The 12,431-nt window shown below is 39.8% G+C and overlaps 1 protein-coding gene across 2 annotated transcripts in view; it reads left to right on the top strand.

Annotated features, from left to right (window-relative positions):
* Positions 1–12,426, top strand: part of DCUN1D1 (defective in cullin neddylation 1 domain containing 1) — a 38,735-nt gene extending 26,309 nt beyond the window's left edge. For both annotated transcript variants that reach the window (XM_008070683.2, XM_021718861.1), the window contains exons 5-7: positions 9,211–9,293; positions 9,503–9,599; positions 11,148–12,426. In XM_008070683.2, coding sequence (XP_008068874.1) covers positions 9,211–9,293; positions 9,503–9,599; positions 11,148–11,227 — 260 coding nt within the window. In that variant the 3' untranslated portion in view covers positions 11,228–12,426. The remainder of the gene's footprint in view (positions 1–9,210; positions 9,294–9,502; positions 9,600–11,147) is intronic.
* The last annotated feature ends 5 nt before the right edge of the window (positions 12,427–12,431 follow it).

Raw genomic sequence — 12,431 nt, 5'->3', positions numbered from 1 at the left:
CAAGGCAAGAGAATTGCCTGAGTCGAGTGATTCGAGACCAGCCTGGGCGACTTGGTGACACCTCGTCTCTACAATAAAACAAAAAATTAGCTGGTTGTGGTGGCACATACCTGTTGCTCCAGCTACTTGGAAGGCTGAGGTGGAAGGATCACCTGAACCCAGCAGGTCGAAGCTGCAGTGGCTGTGTGTGCCACTGCACTTCAGCCTGGGTGACAGAGTGAGACTCCAACTTAAAAAAAAAAAAAAAGAGAAAGCTAGAGAGGAAGGAGGTAAATGGACATTTTACTGGAGTATTGGCCTAAAGAGTCACTAAACATGACTGAGTTGATTAAAGGTGTACAAAATACAGTTCTGTATGGAAGATAAGGGAAAAAAAGATTTACAAGATTCCTGTAAAGCAATATTCTAAATAATGAAGCCTCCTTTCTAACTGTTCAACATAGGTTGGATTTTGTTCTTACAGGAAAAATCCTCATTTTGCAGGCAAAATAGGCTAGGCTTCCTAGGGTTAGTTTCTCTAACTGTGGCTACCAGTTTATGGGACTGTTTTTTCTAGTTTCCTCTTTCTTTCCCACAAATAAAAATCTGTTAAGGTCTTTGCATTTACATGTATACATTAAAAGATTTATATTGTAGTATTTAGAAATGTCACTCTTTTTTTGATAAAATTAAGCATAATGTGAGTATCAAATGTTGATTTAAAGGTCCTTATTTCTTAATTATATCCCTGCCCTTTGCTGGAGCACAAAATAAATGATATTTTCGGTGAAAGTATAGTTTTGATATTGAGTCTTAGTTTTTATCATATTTAGTGAAAATAGAGTTCTAAATTCTAGTACTTGGTAGAGTACTTAGAAGGCTGAAGTAGAAGGATCACCTAAACCCAGCAGGTCGAGACTGCAGTGGCTGTGAGCATGCGACTGCATTCCAGCCTGGGCAACAGAGTGAGACTCTGGCTCAAAAAATAAAACAGTTTTTTTGACAGCCTTTCTAAGAGTTCGCAGGCTATAAATCACAAGATTTAGCAGAGAGGAATTAGAAGATCATAGGAGGCCATTGCTTTACTAAACTGTGGTCCGGCCATGTACTCTTTGAGCTGTGGCCACCATGTTTTTTTTTTAAGCTTTGGCCCCCTACATTGGGAAGGTGAATCTCTCTCTAATTTACTTTCTAAATGAATGATATTTTCAAATCTTAAAAAAAAAAAAAAAGATCATAGGAGAAGAGGTGAGGCCCAAAGCAAACTTGCAAAGAGTGTGACAGTGACAGCACTGTGGTTTGCTTATAAAGAGCTCTGCTAGTTTTAACAAGTGGTGTTTTCCACATGTTTGCGCTTTCTATAACCTTACCTCTTGTGATACCAGAATGAGGTGCGTCCTCTACAACCATCTGCTTTAGTCATCTGCCATTTCTGATAGTTGTCTAAATCTTAAATTTGAAAGTGATTCCTGAAGTCCTTTTAAAAATCCTAAAGTAGCACCTCTACTTGATGCTCATTTAGTGTCTGCTTTTGAACATTCAGGAACTGGGCCCAACACATTACTTTAGGCAGTTGTTCATTCATCACAGAATACTTGTACTTGTTATTACATGGTTCTTCCTTGTTAAGCTGACATCTTTGTCTTTATCACTTCTACCGTTGCTCTTATGGGTCCTCTAGTTTTCAGGTCCCCAGACCCTGGGCGGTGGACCAGTACCGGTTTGCTTTCTGTTAGGACCCAGTCCCACCGCAGGAGGTGAGCAGAGCTCCGCCTCCTGTCAGATCAGCAGTGGCATTAGATTCTCGTTGGAGGACGAACCCTGTTGTGAACCATGCGTGCAAAGGATCCAGGTTGCACGCTCATGTGAGAATCTAATGCCCGGTCATCCCCCCACGCCTGCCTCTCTCTGTCCATGGAAAAATTGTCTTCCGTGAAACCTGTTCTCAATGCCAGAAAGGTTGGGGACTGTTGCTATAGTGCAGCACAGAGGAAGTCTGACCATTTGAAGATCACTATCACTTACCCCTTGTGCTTTATTTCCAGGCCAGCATTCCAGTTGTTTTAACTGTTCTTCTTTGAGGTGACATTTGTTATTCCTGCTAACTGCCCCCCTGCCAACACATTTCCAATTTCTCGGTTTCTTTCAAAATAGAGCCCTTGAAACTGAACATACTATTCAGAAGGAGGCTGTTGAATGTAGAGCACCATGGGTCTATTATTTTCTTAGACTATTCATTCTTTTCGTTTGATCAGAGATGATATATGTTCTTTAGCAGCCTGTCATTTTTAGGACCACACTGAACTTGTATTAGACTAAAGTCTGAAGGTCATGTTCTTATGAACTATGGTGGTTCAGCTAGAAGCGTATACCTGTACAGTTGATTTAAAAGATTTTAGCATTATTTGTTAGCCATTTAATATTTAGAAATAATTTTATAGTGTGTGTGGGTTTTTTCTTTTTTTGAGTTGTGGTCTCACTCTGTGACTCAGGCTAGAGTGCAGTGGCACGATCACTGCTTTGACCTCCTGGGCTCAGGCTGTCCTTCTGCCCCAGCCTCTTGAGTTGCTGGGACTGCAGGTGTGTACCATCACGCCTTGCATATTTTTTGATGTTTTGTTCAGACGAGGTCTTGCAGTGTTGCCCAGGTTTGTCTCGAACGCCTGGGCTCAAGCAGTCCTCCTGCATTGGCCTCCCAAAGTGCTGGGGTTACAGCCCTGAGCCACCACACTCAGATGATTTTACAGTGTTTTAAATTAGAACATTTTCATTATATAATCTCATTTGGTTCTCATAACAACGCTTTGAGCTAAGTAAAAAAAGTATTGTCCTCTCCATCATATAGACAAGGAAACTTATAGCCAGAGAGGGACTAAGTTGTTAATAAGGGCATGTAACTTTAGAGTTGGTCAGACTGGGACTGGATTTTAGGTCTTATTGTTCCACATTCTAAATTCTTTTTGTTGTGCTAACTGTAGCTATTTCTTTCTTTCTTTTCTTCTTTTGAGTTGGAGTCTCACTCTGTCACCCAGACTGGAGTGCAGTGGCATGCTCCCGGCCACCGCAGCTTCGACCTGCTGGGCTCTGGCGATCCTTCCGCCTCAGCCTTCCAGGTAGCTGGAATTACAGGCGCGCGCTACCACGCCTGGCTAATTTTGATTTATTGTGGAGATGAGGTCTCACCAAGTTGCCCAGGCGGGTCTTGAACCCTCTGGCTCAGGCAGTCAACTCACCTTAGCTCCCAAAGCGAAGAATTACAGGCTAAGCCACTGAGCCCAGTTTTTTTGTTTGTTTTTTTTTTTTGAGTTGGAGTCTTACTCTGTCACCCAGACTGAAGTGCAGTGGCCGCTCCTGGCCAACCGCAGCCTCGACCTGCTAGGCTCCGGCAATTCTTCCGCCTCAGCCTTCCAAGTATGGAACTACAGGTGCGTGCTACCATGCCCGGCTGATTTTTTTTTTTTTTTTTTTTTATTGTAGAGATGAGGACTTGCCAAGTTGCCCAGACGAGTCTCAAACACTCAGGCTCAAGCAGTCCACTCACCTCAGCCTCCCAAAGCACGGGATTATAGGCTGAGCCACCGAGCCCGACTAACTGTAGCTATTTCTAAGTAAATTAACCCTTTGCACTCAGAGACAGCTCACAGATCACCTATGACAACTCAACTGCAGTTTTTTATGAAATAGTAAAAAGTGAATCACTTCATATTAAATAGTGTAGCATTGGAACCAATTACTTTATTGTAGTGATATTGTCTTATAATGGAATTTTGAGCATTGAGGAACTTATTTATGACCAAAAAAATTGAAGTTTTATGTCTTAGGTTTTTTCTAATGTGTGGTAACGAGTGAAATAATCACCAACATGCATTGTAGTTTCATTGATACATGTTGTTGATGCAGATTTTTCAGGTCAGCCTGGGCTTCGAGAGTGTCAGCTTAATGGGTTGGCCAGCTAAGCCCCAGAGAGGGTCATCGAGGGGCTAGTATGCCTAGCCCCGGAAGTGTCAGCTCTAACAGGCTGGCAAGCCAAGCCCTGAGTGTTGCAATTTGGTGGGCTGGCAAGCCTAGCCCCCAGAGTGTTGGCTCTAATGGGCTGGCAAGCCAAGCCCTGAGAGTGTTGCTGGTTCAGTGGGCTGGCAAGCCTAGTCCCCAAGGTGTCTCAGCTTTGGAGTCTCGCCTTCTGGCAGCTCTCCTGGTTCAGCTGACTCTGTTGGCTAGCAAGCCAGCCTCTGGGGTGTATGGCTCTTTGGCTCCAAGGATCTTCTGCAGCTCTTCAGGTCATAGCTCTTCAGGGTCGAGGTTCTTGTCTCATACCCAAGAAGAATGAGGGACACAGATGGCCAGGAAGTGAGAAGGCAGGATTTATTGAGAGGAAGCTCCCAAAATGGGAGGGGACCCGAAGGGGTTACCTGTCTCTGGGGTCAAAACCTGGAGCTTATATAGCCCTAAGTCTGAGCTGGTTGGCTAGCACTAGCTGTGAGCTGTAGCTGTTCTGATTGGTCAGCATTAGGACCAATCAGCAGGAGGTAGGGGCCTAATGGTGAGCTGATTGGTTGCTTTTCGATTCTAGCAGTGAATACTTAAGCTCTAGCTTGAGAAGCTCACAGGGAGCTTGTTTACCAATGCTGAGCCTGACAGGCTTGCTGGGAGTTTGCTGCATTGTTACCAGAGGACCCACCCACCTGTCTGTCTGCTGTCTCCTGTCTCATTGTGCAACAGTAATTTGATGTCTTCCACCAGGAGTTTTCTATTTGAGCAGACAATGCAGTCTCGTTTTCTTCTTCCCACATCAATAATATGTAATTTGTTGTACAATTTGTTGTTCGAAGGTGATGTGGAAGGACATTCTCTTTCTACTTAATGCCGGCTGATTTTTTTTAACGTACATCACAGTTTATGTTCCATCTCTGTTTGCTTTTATATGCAATTTGAGTGGAAAACTTCAAGGAAACATACATTTAAAACAAATTTGTGCTGGCATAAGTTTGCCCTGTATAATCACCAACAGTCTTTTTATGTCCCCTGACAGGAGGGGACATCTGAGTGATTTGCTAGATTTACAATATCCCCTTAGAGAGGACATCCGAGTGTAAAGGGTTAAGACATTGTGAATAGGATTTTGTTTATGTATATTTTTTGAAATGGAGTCTCACTCTGTTGCCCAGGTTGGAGTACAGTGGCACGCTCACAGCCACCTCAGCCTTGACCTGCTGGGCTCAGGTGATCCTTCCACCTTAGCCTTCCAAGTACTTGGAACTACAGTTGTAAGCCACCACGCCTGGCGAATTTTTTTTTTTGGTAGAGATAGGGGTCTCACCATGTTGTCCAGGCTGGTCTTGAACCCCTGGACTCAGGCAATCTTCTAGCCTCCACCTCCCAAAGTACTGGAGTGAATAGGATTTTTAGTCACCATTCTGTCTTTCTTAGTGAGTTGGCAACATTTTGTTTCCCTTTGGGACTATGTTTGGGTCTAGTCTCAGTCCATTTTTATGGTCATCCTGCTTTCATCATCTTTTATGAAATCCCGCACTGCCCTTGTTGATTCTGGTTGAAAGAATGACATTGAGAGTATCTCTGTTTCCATGTTAAACTTTACCATAGGGCTTTAGGATTCATTCTGCAGGAATCTCAGTTTTAGGTAATACTGTTACTAGGACTTGCTTGGCTCTTTTTCTCCACATTTTTCTTCCATTTATAAACCTTATCGCTGAATTGGATTGTTTTTCCAATACTGCTTCTGAATCTAAAATAATAATTCTAAAAATTAAGAATAAACACAGTAATAGTAAGAACTGTATTGTTTACCAAGTACTGTTGTAAATTCTTTATGTATATTAACTCACTTAACCCTTACAACAACCCGTTAAGGGTAGGCACTTTTGTTAGCTTCATTTTAAACTGAATCATTGAGAGGTCAACTCAGTTCTTCAAGTTCACTTGACTAGTGGTAGAGTTGGGGTTTAAGAGATGAAGACTCATGCTCTAAGCTACTTTGTTAAACCATCTCTCTCAAGCTAGGCTGTTATCTCCATTGCTTAGATATTTCTTTCTAAAGGGTAGTTTTTCTTACATCTGTGACGATTGACATTTTATCCTTGTGTAATTTAATCTTCTGTATTTCTGCTGTTATACCTTATTAATCTTTTTGAGTCTTCCTTTTTTATTCAAAACCACTTATTGACTGCATACTCTGGGAGTGTAAAGTCAAGGAGCATCTTAAGTCTATCTAGGAGAGTTTGTGATATCTTCAAAAGGGTTTAATATAGTTTTTGAGCCTTGAAGAATGAATGCACATTTTCAAGGCCAAAAAAAAAAAAAAAGAAGCCATTCCAAGTGGAATTGGCATATTCATTTGCTCAGAGGTGAGAGAACATTGAATGTTTGAGGAACTGCAAGTGAGTTCATTTGACTACCAGTGTAGATTTATCAAAGGCAATAGGAAATCGCTGAAGAATTTAAACGTGGAAGTGACACCAGATTCACGCCTGAAAGGTCTATCGGAAAGCACTGTGGTCCTTTAGAAGGAGTGGAGGCAGGTCTAGAAGAAGAGAGGTTGGTTGGTTATGGAGCCTCCTTGCCAGTGGGGGTGGAGAAGAGATACATTTAAAAGGTATTTTAATTGGATGTGTATGGTGTATGATGAAGAAGAGACAGGAGTCTTCCCCAGCAGGGAATATTAGGGAATCTGTGGGGGCTATTTTTTGTTTGTCATAATGACTTGGGGATTTTACTGGCTGTAGGGAGGTGCTAAACATCCCACAAGGCCTAGGACAGTTTCTTACAAGGCAAAAATGTGTCTTATTGAGAAACACTGTAGGGGGTGGTGACATTGGTTGAAAGAGAGAAGGCATAGCAGGTGTCTAGAGGTAAGATAATGAGTTCAGTTTGAGCCCTGCTGAATTTGAATGTATGTATGTGGATCCCTAGTTGAAATGTCCTTAGGAAGTTAGATCGGAGTCTAGAATATAACAATAGGTTTCAGATTTAGGAGTTGTTAGAGGTGGTTTGAATGTATAACATGGAAAACCATGATAGGTTGAAAATCTGAGGGAATAGGAGAAGTTGTTATTATTGACACCCACTGTTACAGAACACCAGCATTTAGTAGATGAATGAGGAAGAGGAGCTGGTAAAAGGAAATGGGAAGCTTAGATAGGTCAGATGAAGATCAGTGGAATGCTGGCATTGAAGCTGGAGAAAGTGACAATTCCATCAGGAGTTGTGCTCAGTTCTGTCAAGTATGACAGAGAGGACATAAAAGTATTTGGCAACCAGAAGCGTCTGGTGACCCTTCGGAGGTTAATTTCACCGGGGTGAGTGACAGAGATGGACACTGGTGAAAAGGATTAGAGTGTGTAGGAGGTGAGGAAATGGGGCAGTGAATGTAGGCTGCGAGAAATCCTCTCCTTCTGCAGCCAGAACTTTCAAACAGCCTGCGAGGACACGCTTATTCTTGTCAGATTCTTATTTTAGTGTATCAGCTGACAAATGAGCATTTATAGGTATAGCAGGGGTTTTAGTTATTTGAATATTTCATTATTTGTCATCTTTATACTTTAAAAATTAGTTGAAAAGGAAAAAATTGCTAACACCAGTAATCTCAGTTCTCAAAAGTTTAATGTGAAGTGAATCAGGCATGCAAAGAAAGTAAATCTTTAGTCTCAGCTGAATAACTATGTTGAGTTGGTAAAGAAAAGAACAGAATTAAACAACCTGAAAGGAATGTTAGATGTAGGGCTTTAAAGACTGCAGAGATTAAAAAGAAAGTGCCATTAGGAATTGGTGTCATAACATTTTTTAGTTCTCTTAAAACATGGGAACCTGCACTTGACTTTCAGACATGTTTTCAGGAACAAATTGTGTATAAAAGTAGAAAATTCCGTGTACTATTTCAAGGGTATCTGTAAAGGGTGATAAGATGATAAGAGATCCAAGGAAGATTTTAAAAAAATAAGTGATAACCCGAGCATGTGTCCTGTGGAGTTTGAAAAGCCAGAGGACAAAGCAGAGTTGAAGATGTAGAGAGGGGAAGCTCTTGATAGACAAGATTGCTTGCAGAGGCTGGCTGGTGTTGGATTCAGAATAGAGGTGTAAGGGTTTATCCTTGAATAGAAGAAAAGGGATGCACCCTTTTCACTGAGTTTGAAAGAAGACGGCGATGACGGATTTGAAGGTAAATACGTTTCTATGTGAAACCATAGGAAGCTGGTTCGCTCAGCAGTTGGCGAATGTCTGCTATGGGTTTCAGTCTGCTAGTACGTGGATATGTAGTCTCTATCTTTGAAAAAGTTAAGGTCCAACCTTGCAGGTTTCCAGCTATTGTAACTTTTAATTGATTTCTTATAGGTCATCTGGTCTTGGCAATGAATCTGCATCAAGTTTACTCATTTTTATTGTTTTTAAAAATTGGGGCTGTACTTGCCTTTGTCTCTCCTAGTCTCATGATTCCTCAGACTATCTAGAGTGGTTTTGAGATCTCATCTAAAAGGACTTTTAAATTATGTGGGATATAATTTTCCTTGTCATGGAGATATAAATTCACTGATAAAAACTAGTTGCTTTCCTGATTAGGTCCTTGAAAGAGATCACAGTTTTCCTCTCTGTCGTCTGACAAGTGTGGTTCTTTGTCGTGTTGGCAGTGTTGCTTAACCCTTCTCTGCACATGCCCAAATAAAGTCAGTTGAACAGCTCAGATACTTGTTGGGATTGTGAGTAGGAGTAGGATTCTAACCTATAGGTGTACATCAGATTCTCATCAGTGACCTTGACAGCATCTGGAGACATGTTTTTATTGTCCCCACTGAGGTTGGAGTGAAACTGCTACTGGCATCTAGTGGGTGAAGGCCAGGGTACTGCTAAGTTTCCTACAGTGCACAGGACAGCCCCTACAACAAAGAGTTAACTGGCTCCAGATGTTAAAGGTGCCCAGGTTGAGAAACCTCGGTGTACATTAGATGTAAACACTTGTGAGCTAGTATGCTTATTAACTATGAATACCCCTGTGGGGTAAATGGTATCATTTTTGTCCTGATGGCCCTTGTCATTGGTGAGGAGAGGAGGGTACAAATCCTGAGCTTAATTTGATGGGACATTTTCAATAACTAAGTATTCAGGATACAAGCTTTTTATTTTCAGGCTTTCTTTGGTCTTAGCTGTTTTTGTTTTTGTTTTGTTTTAATTTCAGGGACAAATATTCATAGCATTTGAATACATAATTTATTTTTATTTCAGATCTAGAAATGGCCATTGCCTACTGGAACTTAGTGCTTAATGGAAGATTTAAATTCTTAGACTTATGGAATAAATTTTTGTTGGTGAGTTCATGTTTTCTGCTGTTCTGTATGTTTTCTTTAAAATTCTGCTGTTTAAAGATAAGCTAACATATGTAATGGAATGAGAAATTTGATTACCAGTATTTTGTTTCATAGTTATTTTGCATTCTTGTATTTAGAATGGTCTGGAGTGCTTTTCCCTAACTCTTTTTAGTGATTTAAATTTGTTTTGTTTTGTTTTCTTTCAATAGGAACATCATAAACGATCCATACCGAAAGATACTTGGAATCTTCTTTTAGACTTCAGTACAATGATTGCAGATGACATGTCTAATTATGATGAAGAAGGTAATGAAAATTTTTGCCTTGCCAGGTTTTTTTAAATCTCCCTTTTAATCTCTTTTTATCATACTCTCCTGAACTACTTACACGCACTTCTGTGTTTTACAGATTGGATTTCTCTCTTCTAAGCGTGTATTTATACTCTTCTGAATGTATGAAATACTTTGATCTCTTTACCAATCTATATGCTTCTGTTTCTTTCCATTCTCACTCAGTATTATGTCTTGCCAGAAAGGCATTAGTAATTTTCAAGCACGTTTTGGGTCTTCAGTTTATTTTAGGAACCTGTTCTCTTCTTGATGTACTTTTATACCTATTTGTATATATTTCATTATTATCTGTTAGTTTTGCATGTAAAGTTGATTACACACTCCTTAAGTTCAATGATTTTGTCTAATTTGAAATGTACTTTCAGCTGCCAAGTGTAATACTGTTGGCATTCGATAAATATTCACTGATTGAATGCTTTTCTGTATTTCTTCATATATGTATCAGGAGGATGTTACCATCCACTCCCAGGAAACAGACTTTTGTTTTTCTATATGTGGCAGTTATTGACATTGACTTATTCACACATACTTCCCTGGTACCCCTTGAGAACTAGCAGGATACATTTTTGAGATTGGTGAATAGATGGAGTATTCTTTGAAAAACCTCCTGTGACCTTGGCCTCTTATTTATATGTGTCCTGTAACCATTTTACCTAATCAGGGATGGTAATATTTCTTCTCTTCATTTTGTCATTTATAGTCTCCACTAAAAAGTGATAAATGTTTAATCCTGCATATGTCTGATAATCTTTTAGTAATCTGTTATCATTAAATAAGATGGAGTTTGACATTTTCTGTTAATTCTCTTGGTAAGATTGCTACAACATGCCTGAAAACGTGTTTCCCTTGCTATGCCTTCAGTGCTGGCAGCAAGCCATCAAGTCATAGCCGTTCTCAGGCTGTCGGTTTTCACCACATTACTTCCATTGCCTGACTTCAGTGGCCTTCAGGAAGCCCTAATATTATTAATTGCCAGAAACCTTATTTTTTATCACTCAAGAGACAACCAAATGTTACAATAGGAGATCAAAGGGAATATAAGGAATATTTTGGGTAGAAACTGCAGAAAACGAGTTTTGAGACTTAACAATGAGAATTGATAAGAATGATACACTTTAAGGCTTATGAGGAAGGTTTTTTTGTTTTTTTGAGTCAGAGTCTCACTCTGTCACCCAGGCTGGAGTGCAGTGGCACAATCAAGGCTTATTACAGCCACAACCTGCTGGGCTCAGGTGATTCTTCTGTCTCAGCTGTCTATGTAGCTGGAACCACCACTCCTGGCTAATTTTTTTTGATTTGTTATAGAGATGAGGTCTCGCCAAGTTGCTCAGACTGGTCTCAAACCCCTGAGCTCAGGCAGTCCTCTCGCCTCCCAAAGTGCTGGGATTATAGACATGAGCCACCGTGTCTGGCAGGAAGGTATTTTAAAAAGGATTCTAGTAAAATTTTAGCTTTATTTCTGCTTTTCGTCTTCCACTCCTCTATTTTTTTTTCTTTTTTTCAGGAGCATGGCCTGTTCTTATCGATGACTTTGTGGAATTTGCACGCCCTCAAATTGCTGGGACAAAAAGTACAACAGTGTAGCACTAAAGGAACCTTCTAGAATGTACATAGTCTGTACAATAAATGCAACGGAAAATTGCACAGTCAATTTCTGCTGACTGGACTGAACTGAAGATCAATCCTCACAATTCAGACTGAGGGTTGAAACAAAACTTTAAGGATACATCTTGGACCATATCGTATTTCATTCTTCTAATGGTGGTTTGGGCTTGTCTTCTAGTCTGGGCCGCTCTAAACATTTATAATTCCAACATTGTGGATTTCATCTTATATCTGTGGACCATCCTAGTTTATTCTCCCATAAGTCTTAGAAGCTTTATGGTGATTATTTTGAGGTTTCCATTCTTGCATAAAGCACAATGCTGTCTTCATCAGAAAGCAGTTGGCATAAGAATTAAACATATGAACATCACAATTTATAAAAACTTCTTAAATATACACTTTGGGCTAGTTGCAAAGACTACGCTGATAGCACTTCCAATGAGAGTGATATATTTAAGTGTACCGGATCTGGAATGATGGTTTGGGGGGATTTTTTTTTTCCTGGCAAATCACATGTATTGTTGATGTGAGTAGAGTATCTGATGGAAAAAAACTGTCAAAATAACCAACATGAAAAATTTTTAGGATAACTTGGTGCCTACCTGAAAATGTTTTGTGTTTCAGACTTTCAATTTCAAAAAGGTTCCACAGAACTAGTCTGCACTTAACTTACCCATGTTTATATATAGTTGTCCTACAGGGAGCTTTTATTTAGAAAATGTCTGCATAATGTTAGGTTTCACTCCTGTCTACATTATGCACTACCTAATTGGATTTCATTATGCTTTTGAAATGCTTATATGCCTGTCAAATAAGTTAAACTATTTAATTTGTTTTGAATGTTTTGAATTGCTACACAATACAATATTCTAAATTTAGGCATGAGGGTTTATTTTTTGTTTTGTTTTTACTTTTTTTTTTGGTCATCGCACTATGGAACACAAATAAAATTCTCTTAATTTATAAGAAGATAGTAGGAATTAAATTTTAAAAATGGTTGTGATGAGCCATGAAGTTCAATCTTTATAATATAGGTACTGCTCTTTCAGACAAATAGTCCATTTTTGATGACTTCTTATTTTGTTGAAATTGCTTTAACTGCTAATCACTGTGGTTGCCAAATATTTACTTCAGGAGCAAAGATTTTCCACAAGCATACACTTGATGCAAAATACCAATCTGG

Source organism: Carlito syrichta, unplaced genomic scaffold (genome assembly GCF_000164805.1).
Source record: "Carlito syrichta isolate Samal-C Ts95f unplaced genomic scaffold, Tarsius_syrichta-2.0.1 Scaffold313936, whole genome shotgun sequence".
Taxonomy (NCBI): domain Eukaryota; kingdom Metazoa; phylum Chordata; class Mammalia; order Primates; family Tarsiidae; genus Carlito; species Carlito syrichta.
The sequence above is the reverse complement of the archived record's forward strand: the minus strand, read 5'-3'. Positions and strand labels throughout refer to the sequence as shown.